Source organism: Megalobrama amblycephala, linkage group LG10, assembly GCF_018812025.1.
Source record: "Megalobrama amblycephala isolate DHTTF-2021 linkage group LG10, ASM1881202v1, whole genome shotgun sequence".
NCBI classification, from domain to species: domain Eukaryota; kingdom Metazoa; phylum Chordata; class Actinopteri; order Cypriniformes; family Xenocyprididae; genus Megalobrama; species Megalobrama amblycephala.
The window spans coordinates 13,079,618-13,106,812 of NC_063053.1; the positions used below are offsets into that span (position 1 = coordinate 13,079,618).

The following is a 27,195-nucleotide window of genomic DNA, read 5'->3' on the forward strand; positions in this document are numbered from 1 at the left end:
GGAAATGAAACTAGATAACTCTCTAAATATAATAGCCCCATACTGAGTATCCAACAAACTAACAAACCCACGATTTGGGCAGATCTTGCTTTACCTAGTAACAGAAGGGTTTGGCATATGAAGAACCAATTATATTGTAGAATGCTTTGCCATGTTCCTACTATTTTTGCTGGTGGGATTCTCTGAGATTGATGTGAGGCCATGATTAAAGCATATTCTAAGGCTTAGTCTGGAGTCTGTCTGGTTATTGCTGCACAGCAAGTTAGGACACCTAGAGATCTTATTTATATAGTGTCAAAAGGGTCAAGACATTAAACGACTCAGCCGACAACGATTTGGAAATGCAGTAGAGGATAAATTATTACGTGCCGACTGTAGACGTTTAGCCCGACCCAGGTAAAGTGAGGTGCGTAGGGGAAAATCTACCACATCTAATGGTATCTAAAAGATTTTTTTTCTTCTTCTCCTCACTAACATTCGGATATTAAAATTGAATAAAACAGCTACAATAAAAAAATAACTAGCTAATTACTTTAAAAGTGAATCGTTATATATCGCTGTCAGTTCACATTGTTATTAACACCCTCTCCGAAAAGCGGATGCAATGAGACCTGTTTTCATGTTTGTTCATGCGATGTTTGGCATAAAGTCAATTCTATTCATGTAGTCTAACAATTGATAAGCCCGACCTTTTATTTTTTTTTAGCTCATTCTGTATGTTTGTTAGGCTTTTATATATGGTTTATCTGAAATAGATGATACTACAATAGCCAGAATAGACGGGATACACAACATATAAGCACCATTTCGTCCATTTTTTTACATTTAGAATACAATCAAAGGCTCAATTAATGTTAATCTTAAAAAATACTAACAATTTAATAACACTGAACACTGCATACATGTTTTCATACTGATACTGTGCTTAAACTGCACTCTTGTCAATTTTGTGTGCAGTATGAACAGACTGTGGGTGATACATGGGCAAACTGTCTGACACTGAGATTAAAATGATATACATTCAAAATCAAATTTTAGACAATTCAGGAAACTGATTTCAATATCTTTATAAAGCATTTCATTATACTATTTTGTAGTCATGGCATGACATTTGTGATGGTCCAGTGAGTGTTGCGCACCAGCCTGAGAGTGTTTTTTGTGAGTTAAGCCAACAGCAGATGGTGAATGGACACATGACCCACCATCCTCATTCAACCAGCACTGGTTCAGAGGGAAGAACAGGTGCGTCGTCTGATACAGTCCCCCCTGAAACCTGAACTCGTACTTTCATTCCCCCTCTCACATTCACTTGGCCTGTCTGCTGCTATGCTTCACGGTAGACTTTTCCAATTAGTCTCACCCGTGTAACCCCTCTGGTGTCACATGAGACGGCATATGGGCCATTGTACTTATAAAACTTAATCTGACAAATGAGACACTGCATTCAATCAAATCCCACTTGTGGCAAAATCATTTAAGCCCTGAATATACTGAAAAATGACATGAGCATAGCTGAACATGGGATTGCGTCAATCAATTAGTGACCAATTCCTAAAGTAATTCAGTTATTAGTCACTTCTCTGACATGCAACACAAACATCTATGGCAGCACTTCTCAAAGTCCGGACTCCGGTCCGGATTCGGAGGGGATTCAATCCGGACCCGCCTCCATTTCGTATTTCAACAGCAGTAATTGTGTGTAAGGGATTAAAAGTCTGGATTTCCTACTTTGATAAACGCATGTCAAAATCATTTGTTTAGTGTTTTATGTCTTTTTGGAGATGGTCCGAAATTAAAGCGAAGGCGAGATATTTAAAGTTTTCCTCCGTGATTCAGTTGCCATGACATCCAGTGAGCATATACTTTTCATGTAATTGGGCGCGAGTTGCGCGACGCGACACTTAACGCGCAGTAAGCGTTTGAATGGGTGTGGAGCACTGGTTCTCAACCTGCGGCCCGTCACAAATGTAAATGCGGCCCGCGACATGCCGACCACAATAATAATAATAAAAAAAAAAAAAATTAGCATACAATTTATTTTTGTTTTAAAATTTAAATTAAAGTGAATTAAAAAAAAATATAAATGAGCTATAATGCTTTATTTGTCATATAAAATAATTTTGGTGAGCATTTATTATTTTCAGACATCAGCCAATGTAGGCTAATGACGCAATCACTCAGTTAACGAAACAAACACAAGTGCGCGCTTAGGAAGAGTTCAAACAGTAGCCATTAATTTTGTAAATTTAAGCCTCAAAATGGTCAAATTTGTTATTAAAGGAGAAAAACTAAATGTGGAATTTAAAATGAAGGAACACATGCAAACAAGCAGAGTCGCAGCATCAGCAGTAAAGGTAAGAAGAATGGAAGAATCAGTTTGCTGTTAGGCCTAATGAGTGAGATGGGCAGCGTTCCTGTTTGCTCTGTAGTAAAGTAGGCTACTTGATAAGCAAAACCTACAATTTCAAAAGACTGAACTGTGAATTCGATGTCTGTGATTGATGTATTTAAAAATAACCGCATCAGCGCACCCGCGGCTGGATGAGCCTAACTCTGCGCGCGCTCGCGGTGTAATGCTATTTCATGCATTCTAACTTATTTACTGTTAAAGAGTTGCATTCTCATGTTAAACATGGCCAAAGTTTCAAAACATGAGTTGGACGTATGATGGAGTATTTCTGTGCCAAATCCACTACTTCTGGTTTTGGTACAGGATTCTGAGAGGGTTTTTTTGAGTGTGTACTGTATTACGTTAAAAGAGAGCAGAATTCCTTGTAAAGGCACTTCTCCATGATAAGCACGCGCACACACATTACCCAGAGCAACAGCACACCCATCAACGTGTTTCGTTAGGGATACGGAAGCCGCTAGATTTTTCAACAATGGCTGTGTCCCAATTCAGGGCCTGCACCCTTTGAAGGCTGCATACATCATCGAGGCAGTCTCATTTAAGAAAAATAACCGTTAGATTGCAACGTAAGAAAGAAATTACGGTAATTTACACCTCACAATGAATATCAGTCAATTTTATTATGGTTACTTTTCCTAAACATGACATCCTTGATGAAGTATGCAGCCTTCAAATGTGACCTCCGGAGGACGCGGCATCTGAAATGAGACGCAGCTCCTGTCACCGAAGGAGTGTGTTTTTGTTTGTGAGGGAAAGATTACCTTTTTCAGCTTCCCAAAGAACCCAGCGTTAAGGGAACAGTGGATGAAGTATGTTTTTCCGGGGCAGCAACGGAGTTGTGCACGTATGTTTGTTTGTTCCCGGTATTTCGGTGATGAATGTTTTGTAAACAAGTCCCAGTTCGGCACTGGATTGGCAGATCGGGGCGGTGAGTAAAGCTGCATTAGATGTCTGTGTTTTGTTGGCAATTGGCGTGCAAGTGCATATAATGTAAACAACAAAAACTTTTTTATTCCCTTTTTATTTATAAAGATGTCGTAGCTAGCAGACGATCTCTACGCAGAAGCTGCACGCGCTCATGACTCTTTAGCTCTGCCCACAGCACTGACGGCAGGCATGCCTCCAAGAGCTCGGCTTTTTCCGGAAAGACTCTGTTTAGCGTGTCTATCTTTTATAAATATGACAAAACTAAAGACTTCGGAGATATGTAGGATACATTGTTACTCTATATGTACTCAAGATTAACATGAGATTGGCAGAAACTGTGTGTGACTTTAATAGTGTGTTTAATGTTGTAGATGTATTTCAAAGGTTGTAAAGCTTGTCTGGATTTTCCACTTCTGTGACCACACAAACAATCAAACGTTCACATACACCAATACAAACATGTACGGACCCTCACAGTGGAAGTTTTACAAGTTTAACGTGATCTTTTTCATCATTAAAATACAGAGAGCCTGAGGGGAAATGTTCAGTTCACAGTTTTGTTGTGGCTGCGACATATTAACTTGTAATCTTTATATTGTGGACATGTGATTTGAAGTTGTGGCCTCAAGATCTTATGTTGTATCCTATATATACATACGTGTGTTTATATATTAATATATATATATATATATATATATATATATATATATATATATATATATATATATATATATATATACACAGTATCGTTGAACAGTTTGGGGTCAGTAAGATTTTTTTTTTCCTTTTAAAAAAATCTACTATTCTAATATAAAAGACTTATATATTATAATACTTAAATTGATCAATAGTGACAGTAAGGACATAATGTTGCAAAAGATTTCTATTTCAAATAAATGCAGTTCTTTCACCAAAGAATTCTTTAATATTAATAATAATAATAAATGTTTCTAGAGCACCAAATCAGTAATAACTGCTGAAAATTCAGCTTAGACATCACAATCAATCAATCAACCAATCAATCAATCAATAATTTGTGTTTCTATAGTGCTTTCTTGCAAACCTGTGTAATCACATTAGGCCCTAAGACAGCTGTTTCGTGTAACTGCCGCGTCTAATGTGCCAAATTATGATTTTTAATCATATTAGTATCAGTTAGGGGTGTAACGATACGCTCAGGTCACGATACGGTACGTATCTCGATATGGAGTTCACGATACGATACGTATCACGATATTTTGAACAAAATGAAACTGAAATTCAAATAAGATTTATTAAAAAAACATGAACAAATTTCAATAATTTTCCTTGTTGTACATACAAGATCACATTTCAATAAAATAAATAAATATAAAATTTTAATAAAAACCTTCTGTATTCAAATTAACAGTTGAATAGGGCTGTCTGTCACTGAAAAAAAATGTTAAATTTAACATGAACTTAGAATTATGAATAGGGGCCGTTCACATATCGTGTCTAAAAACGCGTGGAAGGCGCGGCCGCACCGCTTCTCCTTCTTTCCAAAGCGCTTGCGCTCCCGTGGCGTCGGTCGTTGCTATGCAACCATGAACCGAGCTCTCCAAGAGGATCAGGATGTTTCTGCAAAGGATAAATGATTTCTAGCCCTTGCATTAGTTTTACTACGAGATATACTGATGGAGATAAGATATAAAAACCACCATGTACAGCTATGATCAGCTGTTCAGCTGAGCTTTTGATGTTTTGTTACTGAAAGGCCATAGCTGATCGGTTGATTCTTGTCACACGACCTGCGGTGCGCTTGCGGCATTCTGAGAAGTTGAGAATTGCATGCGCGTCGCGACCGCGTTGATCCCATTATGAGCGCGCCTGCCGCGCGGCTACATTTGAAAATAATAACTGACTTGCACGCGGAAAAGACGCAATATGTGAACGGCCCCACAGAACTTCTTAAAGCAAAGCATCGCAAGCGTCTTTTGCTTTTCTGTGAGCACAGCTGTTCCTGTGCACTGCGGTGAAAGAAAGCCACGACTTTTCTCACGCGACCATGCAAGAGACTGACATGCAGGCCTGGACTGGTAATCTGGCATACCGGGCAAATGCCCGGTGGGCCGACGCACTTGAGGGCGGGGCCGCTATATGATATGATTTTTTTTAATAAACATAAAAATTGGCCAACGACCGGCCCATAAAGCAGGGACAGCGGCCCATTGGGCAAAAAAATCAAAACATTTAGAGGTTGATGCCTCAACGTGCAAAAATTACTGGCATGTTTAGTGCGGTTACTGTAGCTTCAGTTTCCAAACCTACAGTACCTGACGTGCAAAAACAGGTGAACATAGAAGAACATGGAGGAGACACCTGTAAGGCAGAGGAGCAGCAGGTGTCTGACAGTGAAGCCAATGAGGGACAGAGTAAGCAGGAGAGTATAATAGAAGCGGTAAGCAGGGTAGTTACATGATTAACAGCGAGGGACTCATGATGCGACGACGACGACGATGATGCTTAAATGAATGAATATTATAAGACAACATAATCGTCGTCGTTATTATAAAGTCAGACTGTCACCTACTGCACTGGTCACTCAGTCAGCTAAAGTCAAATAGCACAGCAAAAGTTATTTTGCACTGTTTTTTGTAGTTAGCAGTGCCCTTGTAGCTATCAGAGTTCACTTATGCAGTAACGGCCTTTCTCATAGAAAAACCTGAAATGATGCAATTTGATTTTTCAAAAAAGAAAAATTCAGGTTATTATTATAATGTAATATTACTGACGATGTGTTTATTTCACAACGAGACTATAGGTGTCTATTTATAGCTGTTAGTCGTGATAATGGTCTACTAGATCTCACTTTTCAGCTATAAAAAGTAGCTCTTGTACCCTATTACTCTGGTATGAACACTTGGTTGTTTATGGCAAGTGAATAACATGAATATCATTTTATTAGGACGTTTTTTGTGAGTAATTTGGTAGTATAGTTTTCTTTTTCATTGTTTTTAATGGGGAGTATCTAAACAATGAGAGGTAAATGTTGGACACTTAAACAGGGGTTTGTGCTCTTTAAAACAAAGTATATTTGTAATTGTAAATTATAGTTTTTCTGCTGTCTGTTTTATTGGAATTTTTTTTTTTTTTAATTCTTTATAGAATTATCAGTATTCTACATCCACGTTCTAAGGGTTAACTAGCTTTTATATCATGGAGCACATTGTCTATCTAGAAATCCTACTCTTACTAAGTGTACTTTTAATAACTCTACCAATTAATTGTAATACTCTGGTGGGTGGTGTCCGACCGATTGTGGTGGGCCTGGGATACAGGTTCGTGGACCTGCGTATCGCGATTTCGGTTTCATATCGCATATCGTTACAGCCCTAGTATCAGTATTATAAAAGTTTATATAAAATTAGCTAGGACATAACCTGTTATACATGCACACTGTCAGTTTCCAAAAACTTTCAAAGAAATTACCATGCAAAACACAATAGAACATCCACAGAGATGTTCTCATAAAAAGGAAGCGAGGGGTAAAATCAGTAATAACAACAGAGTTATTAAGCCACCAGGCTGGCATTTCCCATTATGGATATTAAACTGTACCTCTGCTGCACTTAACCTGCTGGGGCATTTCTAAATCATCACTACTATTTCACACCGCTTTTTCCCATGCACTCCATTCTTTGTATGTAAATCTGAAACTCAAACACAGAGTCGGGTGCGTCTCTCTCATAAGCAGCCCAGTAAATCCCTCCTCATCACACTGTGGGGATTTGGCCTGTAATACAGCTGCCGTGACTCACCTACCGCAAGGAGGGAAGGAGAATTAAAGGAGGAACCCAAGCAAAACCAGGCTTTTAAGTTTGTTCTTTCCTTTACTCACTGCACCAGCCTTGTTGTTGGCTCAACAGTGACTTTTCAGGTGGTCAAAAGAGGGGTGAGTGGACGCAGGTGTGGGGTCGTTGTGTCAGTACTACAGTACAAGCCTAAAGCTGCTGCCTGGGGCAATCATTGCCCACAGGGATCCGTTTGAGGAAAATTGGTCTGCCCGTCATTTAGTCATCAGAGCGGCACGGCAGAGAGGCAAGCATGCAGTCTATTCAACCCCGATGCATGTGGCTACAGAAAACGCAAGCAGCTGCAGGCAGCGTTAGGGCCCACAACGCACAGAGCACCGAGTCTGACATACCCTGTGTCCAAATGGGCATATCTATCCTAATTAGTATAAGATATTAAAATAATGTGTCCCGACTCCCAAAGTCAAGTATGTCAAAGAGAGTCTGCCAAAACTACTCGGATGGTCAACTGATTCCAGAAGATTTTGAAGAATGGATCCGTGCACACTCTAATGGTGAATACCGCCCACGACTCATTGTGCTTTGGATGAGGATTTGGCCCAGAACTATAAACATGGCAGATGTTCGTGAGACCAGCGGTTAAGCAGAGATGCCCTGAAAGAGGTTTAAGTGATTAATAATCAATATGTAACCTGATGTAAAATATATATTTGTTTATATTATCTGTGTTATAGTTCATCTGCAACAACATTGTGAACTTTTATGTAGATGAAGAATAGCACAATAGCAAAACGGATATGTTTGGCATTTAACTAACTGCAAAAAAACATGAGATGAGTTATCTGCAGGAAAGACCCACATGATGAACGTGTAACGTCTTTTCCAATGTTGTTATTGTTAACTAAAAATATTAAAAATAGCTGAAAATTAACTGAAATAAAGCTGGAATAAAATGCAATATAATTATTAGATGAAAACTAGAAAATTAGAAATGCTGTAACTAACTGAAAAAAGTAAGTTTAAGTGTAAGTATTACAATTACTAAAACTAAAACTTAAATAAAAAAAAAAAACAGCAATTCCAAAAAATGAAAAAATCCCAAAAATTACTCAAATTAAAATGAAAACTGAAAATATAAAAATAAAAGCTGATTCAAAATATTAAAAAAATACTGTAAAAGTATATAAATAACACTAAAAAATACATTTTTACCCCCCTATTTGATATGGTATGTATATTGTATGTTGCGTAACATAAATGAAATGAAATGTGGAGTGTGTATATAAGGATGTTAACTGTGACAAGATTGACAGGCCAGTTTACAGTGCTACGATGTGCACAACTATGCAACAAAACGGTGCATGGTTTCAAGATACAATTGTACGTATGACATGGTAGTATATCCCAAAGCTCATCTACCCTTCTGTTACAAAAGTATATCTTCACAAAAAGAGGGCATAGTATAAGTAGATGTAGCAAGAGATACTTAAAGAGAGTTAACCCAAAGAAGGATATTAAAAAAAAAAAAAAAAAAAAAACAAAGGTATAGGGGCTATTCCTTTAAGCCTACCAACACCTGCCGGGTCTCAGATATACTTCTCACATAAATTCACACACCGCAGGCTTTCTATATACATGCTTATGGTGAAGAAACACACACAACCACATGTATAGATGTACCCCAGACAGGTCCTATTACCGCCCACTTCCTCTCACATACTCTATCACTTTCCCTTGTTCTTTCGCTACCTCTCTCATGCGCCTGACTTCTCAGGTTTCAGTGAATCAGAGCTGGTGAATAATGTATAAGGTACAAGCTGTGAAAACCTGGACAGCACTGTAGGCAGCAGGCAGCGACTAAATGCAAGTTTTAGAGCATACAGACAGACGGTATTCACTAGTGCTGTGTCGTATCCACCCACAGACACCGGTATCTTCATCAGCTCTGCTTTGCTTAAAGGGGACTGTCAAAAAAACCCAACATTTAAATAGTGAAATGGATTGTTCAGTGCCTGTTTGTAGAAATTATGCCATTTACCACTAAAAGATGTCCTAGAGGTCTGCCACAAAACATTGCTTTCTGTAAGGTTTGGTGGTTGGGGATTTTCTTCATCCTACTGACTTAAATGTTTTAAATTTGTTTGCTAAAAAGATTAGTTGAAATTCATTCAGTGCAGGTTACATTATTATGCAAGTAGGTAAAACACAAGTGATTTTTTCAAGAAGCTGACCATGTTGTTAAAATATATGTTTACAACTTTAAGAGAATATATAACGATTGTTTATGCATCATTTTACACACATTCATTATTCTTCCACCACCTTTCACCTCTTGTGAGATGTTTCATGTTTGTTCACAAATGAGATTTGTGCAGTTTGTATTGTCTGTGTCCAAAATCGCATCCATACTGCAGAACCGTCATTTTCTGCCTCCAGGTAGGCACCGCCCACAAAAACATCATCGCTGTTTGGTTCATTTTCATGTCTCGCTAGAAGATGGTGCCCACAGCCATTCCAGTGCAATCAGTCACCAAATTCGCTCACTCTTTTTCATTCATTTGTTCAAGTGGACTATATTAGTGGAATAATGTAGGGAATAATGAGGATATGAGGCGATTTCAGATACAACTATCGATTTATTATGTAAGAGGGCATATTCATTCAATAAGTCCAACCAATGAAACACTTCTTCACAGCTCACACTCGAAGGCTATTGGGATGTGCTATAGTCAGTCATTAAAGGCAGCAAAGCGGCTGAGTGCTTCACAGAGGTGTAAAGTACTTGAGTAATTTTACTTGATTACTGTACTTAAGTATTATTTTTGGGGATTTTTACTTTACTTGAGTACAATTAAAAATCAATACTTTTACTTTTACTTGATTACATTTTTTGAGAAAAAAGAGTACTTTTTACTCCTTACAATTTTATTTACAGTCAAAAAGTACTTATTTTTTGGAGATCACTTCATTCTATTTTCTTTTGCTATTACCAAACCAATTGAATTGTGCTGATGACCAGTTTAATTTAAAGGTTATTTATTCAATGAGATTCATTTTCACATTCCATGAAATTGGTCAGACATGTTCATTGGTCCTTTGGAAGTGACGTCATGTTGCATCAATTACCACAATGCACAGCACCTTGACCTCAAAAAATATACACTAACAAGAAGCGACACTCAACAGAATGTTCCATTGCAACACCTGCGCCAGCAGCGGCCTTGTATTTCCGCCATTTTGGGGTGAAGGCGACTTGGCAGTCCACTAGTTTCTATGGCAATATCAGCTGCTTTGTTAAAAAAAAAACTTTTTCACAAAAACTTTTTGCTCTCAGTCAGTTTGGGTTAAAACTCTTTAAAAGATCTAGTATTAGTATTAGACTTATAAACACTGAATTAATACCGATATGAATTATATATAATATAGCTCAGGAATTATATATAATATATGAAATTAAATTATGACATGCATCAGAAAAATTGGGAATGTTGGACAATAAATATATGAATATAACAGCTTGATTTTGCAGTGTTGTCTAATGTCCATTGAAGCAAAAGTGTCCAAAAGTGGGAATTATGCGATAATGGACACAGCAGATCATAAGATCATTATGTTTGTAGCGTGATCCATAAAACGTACAATATAGCTTATTTCAGTTCAGATCTAGATATTATTATTATTGCTCCAATAGGTCTGAAATATATTGTTCGCTGCAAACATGATGATCTTAAATTAATTAATTATTAATTTACTATTAATAAATGTGTAAAGTTTCATAAAATGGAAATGCTCAATAAAGTAGGCTAACTACGTTACCTCAGATGGATGAATGGTTGGATTCCACAACTGGTCAAATAAAACGTATATAAGACAATACAACATTTACTGTAGGAGCCATACAATTTACTGGTGACTTAATTTAAAAAAACTGTTCTACTGTGCTTCTGATTTGGCAGTGAAATTCACCAATTTTGGGTGCATAAGATGTGAAGGATTCAATGGTCCAGTTAGTATTTTCACCCCATAATGGTGGCCGCGCTACCGGAGCGCCATCTAGTGACTGTTGCCTAAAAAGTATCAGAGTGTCGCCTCTTCGGTTCTAAGCTCTTTGTTGACCTGGAAATTACAGTGGGTACGGAAAGTATTCAGACCCCCTTAAATTTTTCACTCTTTGTTATATTGCAGCCATTTGCTAAAATCATTTAAGTTAATTTTTTTTCCTCATTAATGTATACACAGCACCCCATATTGACAGAAAAATACAGAATTGCTGACATTTTTGCAGATTTATTAAAAAAGAAAAACTGAAATATCACATGGTCCTAAGTATTCAGACCCTTTGCTGTGACACTCATATATTTAACTCAGGTGCTGTCTATTTCTTCTGATCATCCTTGAGATGGTTCTACACCTTCATTTGAGTCCAGCTGTGTTTGATTATACTGATTGGACTTGATTAGGAAAGCCACACACCTTTCTATATAAGACCTTACAGCCCACAGTGCATGTCAGAGCAAATGAGAATCATGAGGTCAAAGGAACTGCCTGAAGAGCTCAGAGACAGAATTGTGGCAAGGCACAGATCTGGCCAAGGTTACAAAAAAATTTCTGCTGCACTTAAGGTTCCTAAGAGCACAGTGGCCTCCATAATCTTTAAATTTGAAGACGTTTGGGACAACCAAAACCCTTCCTAGAGCTGGCTGTCCGGCCAAACTGAGTTATCGGGGGAGAAGAGCCTTGGTGAGAGAGGTAAAGAAGAACCCAAAGATCACTGTGGCTGAGCTCCAGAGATGCAGTCGGGAGATGGGAGAAAGTTGTAGAAAGTCAACCATCACTGCAGCCCTCCACCAGTCGGGGCTTTATGGCAGAGTGGCCCGACGGAAGCCTCTGCTCAGTGCAAGACACATGAAAGCCCGCATGGAGTTTGCTAAAAAACACCTGAAGGACACCAAGATGGTGAGAAGTAAGATTCTCTGGTCTGATGAGACCAAGATAGAATTTTTTGGCCTTAATTCTAAGCGGTATGTGTGGAGAAAACCAGGCACTGCTCATCACCTGTCCAATACAGTCCCAACAGTGAAGCATGGTGGTGGCAGCATCATGCTGTGGGGGTGTTTTTCAGCTGCAGGGACAGGACGACTGGTTGCAATCGAGGGAAAGATGAATGTGGCCAAGTACAGGGATATCCTGGACGAAAACCTTCTCCAGAGTGCTCAGGACCTCAGACTGGGCCGAAGGTTTCCCTTCCATCAAGACAATGACCCTAAGCACACAGCTAAAATAACGAAGGAGTGGCTTCACAACAACTCCGTGACTGTTCTTGAATGGCCCAGCCAGAGCCCTGACTTAAACCCAATTGAGCATCTCTGGAGAGACCTGTCTGTCCACCAACGTTTACCATCCAACCTGACAGAACTGGAGAGGATCTGCAAGGAGGAATGGCAGAGGATCCCCAAATCCAGGTGTGAAAAACTTGTTGCATCTTTCCCAAAAAGACTCATGGCTGTATTAGATCAAAAGGGTGCTTCTACTAAATACTGAGCAAAGGGTCTGAATACTTAGGACCATGTGATATTTCAGTTTTTCTTTTTTAATAAATCTGCAAAAATGTCAACAATTCTCTGTTTTTCTGTCAATATGGGGTGCTGTGTGTACATCAATGAGGAAAAAAATGAACTTAAATAATTTTAGCAAATGGCTGCAATATAACAAAGAGTGAAAAATTTAAGGGGGTCTGAATACTTTCCGTACCCACTGTATAACAGTCAGTGGAAGAAAATGGAGGAAGTCAAAAATCAGCCACAGAATCAAGAGCACCCGTGGCCAACAGATCTGATGATGAAGATTTTTTCACTTCTTTGAAACAGACAACACATGAAGCCAGCAAAGAGTTGGATGGATATCTGGCCTGTGTTTCAGACACCAGTGTTTCAGGCACTGCAGGATTGATTTTTAGCCCCAAAAGAGCTAGGCTTGACACTCACAATTTTGAAAATCAGCTTAAGTTAAATCCAAGGTTTTGCAACTTTGAGTAGCATGTTGCATACTGGCATTAGGTAGTAGTCTTATAGTTTGATAATTAAATACAATTAAACACAAACAGTTCTAAAGGAGGATAAAACTTTGTATGTGGTTCATTCACTTCATGTTTTTAGAGATTAAAAGCTTAAACAAGAATCTCTAGTTTTCATTCTTGCTGTTACTTTTACTTTTTTAATACTCAAGTACAATTTTAATGTGGTACTTTTTTACTTTTACTCGAGTATGATTCTGGCCAGATACTTTTACTTTTAATTGAGTAAAATTTTCGCTCAGTACTTGTACTTTCACTTGAGTAACATTTTTGAGTACTTTTTACACCTCTGGTGCTTCAAATGGGAGACACTTGAATGAACGAACATTATGAGTGAAGTGCATGCAAGTGAAAGAGAACAATTTGTTTAGTTAAAAGATTTGTTCAAAAACTAATAACATCATATATTCTTCACAAAACAAATGTATGAAAATCAATCAATATATGTGTAGTAGAATCATAAGTTATTAAATATGAGCAAAATGTAACAATTTTTCTGTGACTACATCCCTATGAACTTTCCAGACAATGCTCATTTTAAGAGTAATGGCTTTTATTCAGATCCGCAGTCCTGCCTAGCAAACAGGGTCATTTAATTTGAAACAAAAGACATTTTATCTCTCTCTGTTGTGATAACTGACAACAAGCATCTAGAAAAAAAAGAGAATTATACTAGACTGGTAATTTCTTGGCTAAAAAAATAGCACTTTGTAACGGGCGGCGATGAGACTGCTCTCCAAAGCTCACGCCATACTTTCATTACCCCTCGTCTATTCCCCTGTAGGCCAGCTGCCATGCCAGCTTGGATCCTGTTAATGCTCTAAAACTGGAAAATAATTTCAAGGTCTCCGGGAATAGCCTGCTCTTTCCAGCCTTTTTATATTTATTTATTTTATCCAGAGTCACCTGTCGAGTGGCTGTGATTATGCATGCATGACTGGGCCTGGGCCATGCAAATCCTCCAGGCTCTTTCGCTGAGGGCTCACTGACCTGCTTCCTGCTTTCATCCCGCCTCTAAGTACCGATCGCAAATGGCCAGGAACTAAATCAACAGCACATGAAAGGCGCTGAGCGTGGAGGAGAGGGGCCACATGGCTAAACAATCCCCTACCCACACTATCGTAAACAGCTTGGAATGTTCACGCAGAGCTGAGCACATTCACCAATGCCTCAACAGCACTGTCTGTTATGCAAATGAGCTGGATTTCATTTCTATTCCACTGTTCTCAAAAAAATTATTAATATTACACAGCCTGGTCTGGGTGTTTACTTGCCCCCTGTCTGGAGGCTCTGAATGCCAATATATTTGGCTATACATTTAAAATATTGATATACAGTGTAGCGCACTGCAAAAAATAAAGAGAATATTTGGAATAAAATCTATGATTTCAAAATCAACCAGTCGGTGGGCTGCCTCAACTACTAGTCAGCTGTTCTTAAAGTGTCATTTTTTCATCATTAAAAAAGTTTTTTTAAGCTATAAAGAAATAAATAATACTTTTGAAAAATAAAATAATGTATAATAAATTATTTCAATAAGAAGAAAAAAAAAAGAAAAGAAATTTTACATTGAGTCTCATGGGTCCAAAAATGACATCACCTGATCAGCCAAATGTTATTTGCTCTACCTACGTCATCATACAAATGCAAGACACTCATTAAACATTTTTATGACTCAATGGCCAATGACAATCATTGGCATGTTTTTTTTTTTTTTTTTTTGAAGAGGATTTATTCTGTTTTATTGTGCAAACAACTGAAGCACATCACACTCATGAATTAAATATATTAAAAATAAGTTTTTATCCAAAAAACAAAAGATGACCTCACTAATTGCTGTTCAAAGACTCGAAGGCTATCTAGTCAACCACCGTGCTCTACATTAAATATGAAATGGTTAGATTATCTGACATATTTCCATGTCTGTGCCCTGACAATTACAATGCAGAAAAGATCTGAGGGGAAAACTTGATATACGTGTGTGTGTGTGTGTGTGTGTGTGTGTGTGTGTTCCTGTATGCATCCAAGTTTCCCTGAGGTGTTCCCTGTTGCATACAGCATACTAATTTAAGTCTTCCATTCATATTCATTGTACAGAAAAATGCTATTCCAGACACAATTTAAATAATGCTTTCATATTCAAGTTCTCTTGTCACTGTTCTGTTGATTTAATATCAAACTCATGACTTTCCATTTCCATATTTTCTTTTTCATAACCTTTTGAGTTCACAGCATGCCAATAAATTCCCACCTCTCCAGCTTTTTAAAAGAGATCATACAATTTAAATCAGGGCTTGAGTTTCCCATTTGTTTCGAGTCAACGGGTAAAAGGTAGTCAGAACCTCTATGGAAACATTTATCTGTCATATTTTTTAAAATGACGACAGTGAGGGTACGAATCCGTCTGCTGCGGCACTCAGAAAGCAGCATCTAAGGCCCAGGGAATGAGCGCCACTTGTTCAGCAGTACAAGAGGGAAATTGTCCCCCTCTGCAGCACACACAATATTGCAGGTGCTTAAATTATTCATCCTGTACGAACACTGGGGTCTCACTTAGAGCCAAAACTCCAGCCTCTTAATCTGTACTTTATATTCCATTTTATATTTTACAGCTTTGTTTACTCCGAAAGGGAGATAAAGAGCTTTTCGTTCCAAAGACGTCTAGCTTTGTTCTTACTGTTGACAACAAAGAAAACAGTTCTGTGTAATTTTCATATATCACTATGTAACATTTTCCGTCAACTGCCTTCACCCTGCTGGCAGACAGGCATAAGAGTTGCACATATACGGTTTTTCAGTAATTGTGATACAAACGAATGCCAAATCAATGAATACCCAGTGTTTGACAACTACTCATTTTTAAATAGTTAACTAGTCTTCTAGATTCTAGAAAACAAACTGACTAGCTGACTAGTTGATCATTGTTTACTTTATGCAAATGATTGTGATACAAACAAATGCTAAATTAATGAATACCCAGTGTTTGCACAACTACTTATTTTTAATAGTTAACTAATCATCTAGAAAACTAATTGACTAGCTGACTTGATCATTGTTTACTTTATGCAAATGATTCATCAAATGCCATTTAGCTTGGCTTTCTTTGCTGTTTCTGGCAAGCTTTGCTGACAGAGATGATGTGAATGTCAAAGAAAGTGTTCATATCTTCATCGTTTGCATTGAAAAAAAAAATCATACAAAGCAAAAAAAAAAACAGTAATGAACCTCTTGCTTTTAGTTTCTGTCAACGTTTAGACAAAATTTAACTTGTTTCATGATAGTTCATACACATTTTGTCTTGTATTGGTTCCTTGTATTTGAACACACCAAATAAACACCATCTAACCAATGGCTTGTTTTATGAAAGCAAAACATTTTGGCTTCATTTTAATAGAGAGATTAAAATATAGCCAGCAACCAAGCTAGCACTGAATAACTATTCATATTTACATTTACAGGTGCTGGTCATATAATTAGAATATCGTGAAAAAGTTCATTTTTTTATTGTAAATTATTTTTAAAAATGAAACTTTCATATATTCTAGATTCCCTACATGTAAAGTAAAACATTTCAAAAGTTTTTTTTATTTTATTTTGATGATTAGAGCGTACAGCTCATGAAAGTCCAAAATCCAGTATCTCAAAATATTAGAATATTTCCTAAGATCAATCAAAAAATGGATTTTCAAAACAGAAAAGTTCAAGTTCTTTAAAGCATGTTCATTTGTGCACTCAATACTTGGTCGGCAGCACATATTACAGCAAATGACTTGCTCTAGCACAAATTACAGCATCAGTGAAGAGTGGCATGGAAGTGATCAGCCTGTGGCACTGCTGAGGCACTATTGAGCCTTCAGATCATCTGCATATTGTTGGATCGGCTGTTTCTCATCTTTCCCTTGAAAATATCCAATAGATTCAGGGGTCAGGCATGTTGGCTGGCCAATAAGTGAAGTTCACAACGTAATTTCGGGAGGAGTGAACCCATCTAATCTTTCAATTAGTGAAACTCAAACATAATCTCAAGAGGAGGGAACCCTAATCTTTCAATTACATCCAGAGCATATAAGCAGCTACTCACCCTGCTCTGGCATCAGTTGTTTCGATATCCCTCCACCTCCCCAACTCCACCACATAAATTAGGCATCTCATCTATCGTACTCCTCTTCCATGTACTAGTAGTCCCTGGGGGTATATCCAAGCTCGAGTTGAAGCTGCTTCCTCGAGCCCCTCCACAGCGGACAGCAAGCCAAATACGCTTAACCTTATTAGCTTAAAGATTTTATGAGGAAACGAACTCATGAAAACACAGTAATATCATGTTCAGCAAACCACTTGGAAGTGGTTTTTGCACTGTGGGCAGGCGCTAAAGTCCTGCTGGAAAAGGAAATCAGCTTCTCCATAAAGCTTGTCAGCAGATGGAAGCATAAAGTGCTCCAAAATCTCCTTGAAGATGGCTGCATTGACTTTGCACTTGATAAAACACAATGGACCAACACCAGCAGATGTCACGGCCCCACAAATCATTACTAACTTCAGAAACTTCCCACTAGACTTCAAGCAGCTTGGATTCTGTGCCTCTCCAGTCTTCCTTCAGACTCTGGGACCATGATTTCAACATGAAATGCAAAATTTACTTTTATCTGAAAAGAGGACTTTCGACCACTGTTCACTGTCCAGTTCTTTCTCTCCTTAGCCCAGGTAAGATGCTTCTGACGTTGTTTCTGTTTCAGAAGTGGCTTGGTAGTCCTTTTCCTGAAGATGTCTGAGTGTGGTGACTCTTGATGCACTGACTCCGGCTTCATTCTACTCATTGTGAAGCTCTCCCAAGTGTTTGAATCGGCTTTACTTGACAGTATTCTCAAGCTTGTGGTCATCCCTGTTGCTTGTGCACCTTTGCCTACCCAATTTCTTCCTTCTAGTCAACTTTGCATTTAATATGCTTTGATACATCACTCTGTAAACAGCCACCCCATTCAGTAATGACCATCTGTGACTTACTCTCTTTGTGGAGGGTGTCAATGATTGTCTCCTGGACCATTGCCAAGTCAGCAGTCTTCCCCATTAGTGTGGTTTCAAAGAACAAGAGATACCCGGAATTTATACTGTAGGGATGGTCATTTAATGAAACTCAAATGTAAATATTCTAATATTTTGAGATACTGGATTTTGGACTTTCATTAGCTGTACGCTCTAATCAACAAATAAAAAAAAAAAAAAAAAAAAAAAAAAAACTTTTGAAATGTTTTACTTTACATGTAGGGTCTAGTATAAATGAAAGTTTCATTTTTTAAAATAATTTACAATAAAAAAATGAAATTTTTCACGATATTCTAATTATATGACCAGCACCTGTAAGGCATTTAGACTCTTATCCAGAGTGAATTATAAAAGTGCTTTATTGCTAACTATGAGAACTCTGTTATCAACAGATGGCAAGTAATATAACTTGGAACACTACAGTACCTGTTTAGTTGAATGAGGTCATGGATACCACATCCTTTCCTTGGTACATCTGTTTGTTGTCAATGATCACGTTCATTAGAATACTGACTGAATGTTACAAGCTATTTTTCAAATTCTGTTAAAAAAAAATTAACCTCCTTCAATATGGCAAGAGTCTTTTCATCTTATTCGCAAGACCTTGTAAAATTGAAATGGTTCCTTTTGTAAATAGGCACTGGTTACTTCTGTGTTTATATATATAAAAAATCTTTTCTCAGTTCAACAGAACTTTTCTTTTAATCTGTTCATCTTGTATTTCTATTCCCTCAGCCACTTAGAGCAAAGTGAGAACACGACCCTTCCTGACTGCAAATCCAGACCATGTGTACTGACATTACAAACCAACGTCACCATATAGTCATGGCACACAATGGAGAATGTTAACTTTTTGTTAATGGCATGCACACTTTTTTCCCCCCACTTACTCCAATCTTTTTCAGCATGTATTAGTGACGTATTTACCCAGAATTGCCCAGTTTGGGTGTGCTCTTCTGTTTCTACTGGGGTCTTGAGGCTCAAGTGGTCTTGACCTGCCCTGGGACCCTCTCACTGGGGCCACGGTGACAGGACTGCTCCAGGGACCGCCACCAGTCCCTCCCTCTGCAAAGAGACTCACTGTACTCAGTAACTTCCACTTGGTCAAGCAAAAGATATTTTAAAAGATGCCAACTAAGATTAGGAAGTCCATATTACGAGCTGTATCAATTGGTTCTGTTTAACAAAGTAAGAATTACCTAGTCGTTTTTCCAAATCTTCAGATGCTACTGTGATACAGATGATCTTGTTAATGGAATCTTTTTTGCTATCATACTAATGAAAGTAAATTTTGCATTCAAAGTCACTCAATCACATTGCAAAGCAATTAACAGCACATCTGAAACAGACAATGCTCAGCTAAACACAAAGACGAAGACCTGTACATTGGGGAAGCGAGGACACAAAAACAAGATTAAAACCATGTAATACAAAGCTGGAAAAAGCACAAAAAGATCTGACAACCACGAACACTCAACAAACAGAACAAGGGAGCTAGTCAGGTCCAAAAACTGTGTATAAAAAAGAGAAGAAGATGCATTCACAAGCAAAGAAAAGAAGATGGCAAGGTTTAAACAGAAGGAATCAGCATAAAGCAGAGGTGAGACAAAAGAGAATTATGGGAGTATAGTTCTAAACAAAACAAGAGCAAGAAGAAGAAGTCGAAACCCAGCATCTGAATATGTCAAATCAAAAGTAGAAGATGAGTATGTCCAAATATGCAGCGTTCATGAAATAGTCAGAGAAAAAGTTGGACACTTTACTATCCCATGAGGCCATGGGAGAGGAGTAAGAGTAGTCATATTCATAAATAGCACAGAACAGTGATGTGGCTGACATTTTAGGTCACATGACAATGCCAACATGGTGGATGTAGTACACAGGGAAATAAATAAATAAAAATTGTATTCCTATAGTAGTATATAAATTCATTAATTTTATTCAAACCAAAAATTATTATTTAAAATCACTGAATCAACCTAAATACATTAGGTTACACCAACAAAAATCACCAACAAATAAATATTCAAAAGTTTAGGATCAGTATGATTTTCAGTCTCGTATTCTCACCAAGGATGCATTTATTTGATCAAAAATAGAGTAAAAACAGTAATTTTGTGAAATATTGTTATTCTAATTTAAATTCAAATAATAATAATAATTTAATCCTGTGTTGGCAAAGCTGAATTTTCAGCATCATTACTCCAGTCTTCAGTATGACATGATCCTTCAGAAATCAATATGCTGATTTGCAGCTCAAGAAACATTTCTTCTTATTATCAATGTTGAAAACAATAGTGCTGCTTAATATTTTTGAGGAAACCTTGATACATTTTTTTTTTTGAATTCTTTGATGAATAGAAAGTTCAAAAATAACATCCTTCACTTTAAATAGAAATCATTTGTGTTTTTACAGATTGTTTTAAAACTACACAAATGCATAAAGCACACTTTATTAGCAGTCAATAATGCAGTAAATACATTGAACAGGGAACAAACTTGGATGCATTAAAATATATAAAATTTTAAAATTAGTATAAAATTTATTTTCTATGAATAACTATTTAACAGAGAGAATATATTTATTCAGCAGTCTATGAAATATTGTGACTTGGCATGATGATGGATTAATGATGTCGCTGTGTCCGTAGGAGGCCTTTGTGCTTGACTTTATATTTCTAGCATAAAAAGGAGTGAAATGAGAACACAACAGAGGATTTGAGTGAGGGGGGTTGATAATATGTAAGACTGGAACAAAGCCAGGAACAGCTGGATACCAGGGCAGCTGTTTTTTCTTTAATTTTTTAATTTATTTATTTATTTATTTTGTGTAGGTCCTGAATATTTGTAGAGAGCAGCTATGATTAGATGAACAGAGAGAATAAAACAGAGGGATGCTCTGAGAGGAAGTGTGGTCCGTGTAGTCTGGTCCAACTGTAGGTCATGAAGCAAAGGCATGATTAGAAGAGTCGGAGGCATGCTGAGATGAAAATCATGTATTAATGTGTCTTTTCCCTGGCTTTCAACATTCATTCATTTTCAACCTTTAATCTTCCTTTCTATCTCTTGTTCTTTCATGCACTGCCAGCCTCTTTTTCCCCCTCCCACTAAGCACTCGCCAAATCCTCAGTGAACCAGAGGTCTTGGTGAGATTGGGCAAGCCGATTCCTCATTATATTGTAAGGCTTTAAACACTGAGCGACAGACATTTCTCAACTGTCTGGACAACACCACCAACAATGGGGTCCAAATGTCTGAGACCATTACTGAATTGCTTCTAATTTGCAATTTTTTTTCTCTAATTTAATACAGTTTTACTTATTAGACTTATTAGGGGCCAGTTGCATAAACTGCTAAGAGTAGTCTTACAAGTTAAGGCTGATTCATACTTATGCGTCGAGCCTATGATGTAGCCTGACGCGCACCTAGGTCTGATGCAGAAGTATAAATCAGCCTTTAGTCATTAACTTTTTTAAGTCAGTTACATAAAAATGTAGATTGGTCTAACTTGATACCAAAAAGTAAGATTGATCAGCCCTAACTAACCGCTAGTTGGTCTTACTAGTTCTTAAGACACAGTCTTAACATAATGCTTTATGCTCGCGCTTCGGTTGCTCAACAACAACAAAGCTGGAGAATCTCACACACAGCCAAAATGACAATTGCCAGTAATGGTGTTGAGCCATACATTGTTCAAACCAGAGTCGGACACTGATGAAGAGACTCAGGAAGAAGTTACAACTTTTAGAATGCAACTGGACATTTCTGAACAGTTAGTGTAGTTGCTGTGGAGTTGATTCAGCTCATCGACTAGCATGTGCCGTCATGTTAATCTTTTGTGCAAAACCCATATGGACGCTCACTATACATAGCGTACCTGTTTGCCAAACAGAAACACACCAGGCTAACGTTTATGATTGCTATCAAATGCTGTGAATGATCTAATATTTTTTCCAAATTATCGCTCAGACAGAAATGCTAACGAAAGCTAACGAGACTCTAAAGAGTGTTCTGTACTCGTCTGTGCAGCCAACGACAAAACAGTTAGCATGCTTTGTTCGAACTTTTACCATGGCGTTAGAAATTGTACACCGTTTTCGCTTGCGAAAACAATATAATGGTGTTGTGGATGGAAACGTGCAGATTAAGGGGTGGTAATATAATAAGATCCCCTTCCCATGTCACAAGGGTGGTGTAATCTGAGCGGCTCGTCTTTTCACATGAGAGAAAGGCTTACCAAAACAAAGTTACAGGATTGTCCTTTTCCACATTTTTTTGGGTTGGTAGATACACTGGGGACTCGATTTAAACACGGAAAAAGTCAATTTTCATGATATGTCCCCTTTAAAATATTATTTTATTTTATGAATTGAAAACCAATAAAACTTTTTTAAGTCCCTGATTTTCAATGTTGTCTCAAACTTGTGGACCCATATCACAATACTGATGCAGTTTACAAATGGTTTCGTTAAATGTACTTTGGACTAGGTTATATTTCACCCAAAATTTCATAAATATTTTTTCCAAAGCAGCTTTACAGAATATAGAGCTTTAAAATAGTGATTAGTGAGCAACTTAAAGGTGACAGAAAAAAAAAAAAAAAAAAAAAAAACCCTTGAAAGACAATTATTATTCATGGACATATCTATGCTACAAGAAAGAAGAGATGAACATTTATCAGAAAAATATTATATATATATATATATATATATATATATATATATATATATATATATATATATATAATATATATATATATTTTTCAATATCAGTTTTGGCGTAGTCGCTTCTATGATACTGCTTATAAATCCTTGTAGAGTAATTAACAGGATTAGTTTCTCGAAACTCTGTCATACTAGTCCATTTATTTCTATCTCCTGTCTGCATCCCTCCCACCTGTTTAAAAACAGAGTAATTATGTGTTTGCCACATCTACCTGCTTCCTGACTGCCACTTGTTGCCTTGGTAATTGTGTAAATTTTGCATGCATCTGTGGTGACTGGCCAAGGCTGGAGCTGGCACAGACATCGCCCCTACTGATTCCAGCTGTCAGCAGTGTCTATTAACAATGATGAATCACTCCCCCACTTCTCAATCCAATCATAGAGACCACAGCAGGCCTTAGATCTGGTCACCTCTGACTAAATGATTTTTGGACAGCGTGGGGCGGTATGGCAGAGCACCCGGTTGGCGCTTTGTGTTAGATTACGCTATTAGCCTGCAGGCTTCTGAGCTTTACATCCTCCAGCCTGCCCTTGTAACTGTGGTACAAGTCTTTGTATTTATACAGTCATGCACAAAACATTAAAAATTCACATGTCATCAGAACTAAATTATACCCTACGGTTTTGGCTATGCTCAGATTCAGTGGGTAAAAAAATATCAAAATTCAGTCTAATAACAGATATAAGATAGTTTTCATTAATTGGAATAAAACTGAAATCAAATAAAATGTAAATATAAGAAAAACTTGAACTTAAAACTTAAACTTACAAAAATGGAAATAGTAATGTTGCATTGGGAACTAACTGCAATTAAGTAAGTTTAACTTGACTAAAATGACTAAAACTGAATTAAAAATAAATTAAAGTGAAATATAGAAATATAAAAAAACTAATAAAAATGTTAAAAGCACTTTAAACCATTAAAGCAAGCTTAAATTAAAATTAAATTAAAACTGAAAATATAAATATAAAAGTTAATTAAAAAAAACTATAACAGAAAATAAATAATACTAAAATAACACACACAAACAAATACACACATGTTGGGTTTCCATGTTTTATGGGGACTTTCCATAGACATAATTAATGTATCCCCTAACTCTAACCCTCCCTTAAACCCACCCATCACAGAAAACTTTCAGAATTTTTAAATTTTGAAACATCACATACTGTAGTATGATTTTATAAGCTGTTTTCAAGATTTTCAGATATTGCCATCTTTGTGTGGAAATTTAGTCCCCATAACGTAGGGTATACCTGAAACACATACACACATTTAACTTAAAATAACATTCAAAGAAAAAAACATTTACAATTAAGTGAAATTAGTTTCTGAAGCTGTTATCAGTGAGAGTGTTTGATTTCCCTACATTGAGCCTCAGAGGAGAGCAAAACAACAGCATGAATAAATGAGGAAAGCGAACAGGGGCTGCCATAACACTAAAAAATTCAATAAACTGCAAATCTGCAAAAACTATTTGGTTTTGGTTTTACACGACTTTTGAAAGTCTAAAATAAACATCCCAAGCAAGTTGTTCCATCACCATTCTGCATCATGTAGATATGCCATCATCTTTGGTTTCCCTTTTTCATCAGTGTGATCCTGCAGGTTAGAAGTCAAGGTCAGTGGGTTTCAATCACTTTCCTTAGCTTTCCACTTTTCTCTCACCATCACCCTCAAGGCCGTGAGAATGTTTGACCTCCAGAAAGCAGAAAGACAGATGGTAGACTGGATGTGATTGGGTTATGTGATGAGCTCTATGCCACATAAAATCTAGTTGACATCATGCTGTACAGTCAGTCTGTTAACATTTCCCTCAAGAGCTCCTCAGTCCTCCATCAAAGCCCTAAATGTTCTCTGCACATCTCTCCACTTCATCATTGGCATATAACCAATAACAAGCTCAGTGTTGACAGGGGTGACCTGATCTCTTAAAAGGGAACACTGTTAATAGAGATCAGTGGCTCTCTACTAATTTGTTTATTTTTTAACCCAGTTTGTACACTGGACATAGTATTGTGACCCAATAAATAAATACATAAAAAAGTGAACAAAAATGTCCTCAAAAAGATTGCATTGTATATTTATATTAGCATGTACTGCCCAGGAATATGCCAAACTATTAACAAATGTATACAGTAAATACATTTTGTTTTTTTGTTCTAACTGTTGTACATTCATTTTAAACTGCAAAAACAATTAATTAAAAAAAGTAATAATAAAAATCTATTATGCATTACATTACACATGACTTTGTAAATATGATGTAAATTATATTTAAATTGTAAAAAAGTCATTATTGACAAAAAAAATACCCATCAACTATCTGACAGCTGACAGTTTTTCTTTAAAAATTGGTTTAGCCATTTATTTATGTTTAATATGTAGAATATAAAACATTAACTAAAAGAACAAGTAATCAATAGTGCCTAAAACTGAAAACAAAATCAAAGGGGGAAAAAAATATTTTACTGTTTACTGTCATTTGAGCTGCATGTCAGACTATGGACCTACTCTGCATTTCACTTGAGTTTTAAAATGTCCTAAACCTGAGCATTAGAAACAGACAGATATTCCTCTGATCCATCTAAACGGAAGAGCTAAGGTGACAGGAATAAGAGAGAAACAAAGAAATCGATGGTTTCTTGTACTCACAGCTTCAGGTTTCTATTTTAACATGGCCCGCTATTGATTAGCTTTCATAGCTGAAGTCTCCCTGTGCAGCAGCTTGCTCCAGGAGGATAGAAGAGAGTTTAGCAGAACAAAACCCACAAAATAGAGAGAGAGGGGAGCTGGGAAATGATAGCCTGATGCTTCCTTGGCCTGCTTGATCTGCACTAACAGTTCCTGCTTAAGCACGGTCAGTGTACTGTTGCCAACATGAAAGGCTTTTGTATTGCGTGATGGACTTTCCCAGAACAGCACTGCGGTGCATAGAGCTTTTATAGTGGGAAAAGGAGGCTGACTTCGAAGGGTGAATTCATTTAAGGAGCGTTTGCCAAGTACTGTGCTCCCACTCCCGCTGAAATGAAAGGAGCTCCGGTGCTTTGTGTCAAGAGAGGCATCAAATACCTGTGCAGCGGAGAGCAATGCTGGGTAGGCACTAGGCAGTGTGTAGAAACAGTAAGTGGCATGTGAATGTCAGCATTAAATACTTGCTAATTAAAAGCCTGAAGAATATTATGCTACAATACTGGTATGGTACTATAATCTTACACAAATTATGTCCATGTTCTGCTGTCATGGTGAGTTTACGGTGACCAGCGTATTCTCTGAAACAACATGTTCTCGGTCTGGAACTGATTAACTGAGTGCTGCTGCGACTCTAGCTAGGTGTCGACAGCTTCACAGCATCATGTCAGTATAGGGATTTTCAGAAGGCTAGCCTGGAAGGTCATACAACTCACACTGCCTAAAGTTGACACCAAAAGGAAAGGGAATGCCATAACCTTCTGCAGACCCCAAATCACATCAAAATGACAAGTCCTAATCAAGTCCTTGATTAGCTGAGAAACATACTAAACATTGAACGTAACATCATGTACTATACAAACTTAATTTTGTGTGTTGCATTCTGAAATGTGTTAGTTACTGATGCAAGGTTGTGCACCATTCAGAACTGAAATGACCATTCGCAAATACCCGCCCTCTTTAGTTACTGTTGCTATGTCCGTCAAAGCCATGCACACATGCTCTCACAGTGAAAAATACATGGCGGAGCAAAGAGGACACTGACAATGTGTCAACAGACAATACAGAGTACTGTAGGTTACTATTGATATGAAACTAAGTCTCAAATTTTGTAATTTGTAAAGAAATTTAAACAATAAATACTGTTTTGTGGCTCTTTTTAATGTGTTGTGACAGATCGCTGTAGCACCTCAGTTCAAGTGGCTCGTGAACCGATCGTCTCTTAATTGTCTAGTTAATTAATAGCATCAAATAAACATAAAAGAACATCAGAAGGAAAGTTCTTTCAACCGCAGAAAGGCATCAATACACACCATTTTTCAAGTACAAATCCACCAACATTAATCTACTAACTCCCCTGCTGCACTGTCGGACATAACGGAGGATTTGGCGTCATGATTGGTTAGAACGCCTGTCAATCAAACTCTCTGCAAAGGGTCAACTGAATTTGAACTGAGAATTGAGCTGCAAACAGGATGCAAGAAAGTAGAATTAAAATGAATTGAAATGAAAAAAATCATATAACTTATTTAAAACTTGTTATTAAACGGCTCAAA

At 37.3% G+C, this 27,195-nt stretch overlaps 1 protein-coding gene across 2 annotated transcripts in view; it reads right to left on the reverse strand.

Moving 5' to 3' along the window:
- gfra1a (gdnf family receptor alpha 1a) overlaps positions 1-27,195 on the reverse strand; it is a 101,113-nt gene that overhangs the window by 66,070 nt on the left and 7,848 nt on the right. Inside the window, exon 4 of one of the 2 annotated variants that reach the window (XM_048204642.1) lies at positions 19,151-19,288. The exons of the other annotated variant lie outside the window; for it this stretch is intronic. Within the exon in view, the coding sequence (XP_048060599.1) occupies positions 19,151-19,288 (138 nt within the window). The remainder of the gene's footprint in view (positions 1-19,150; positions 19,289-27,195) is intronic. 2 annotated transcript variants of the gene reach the window in all.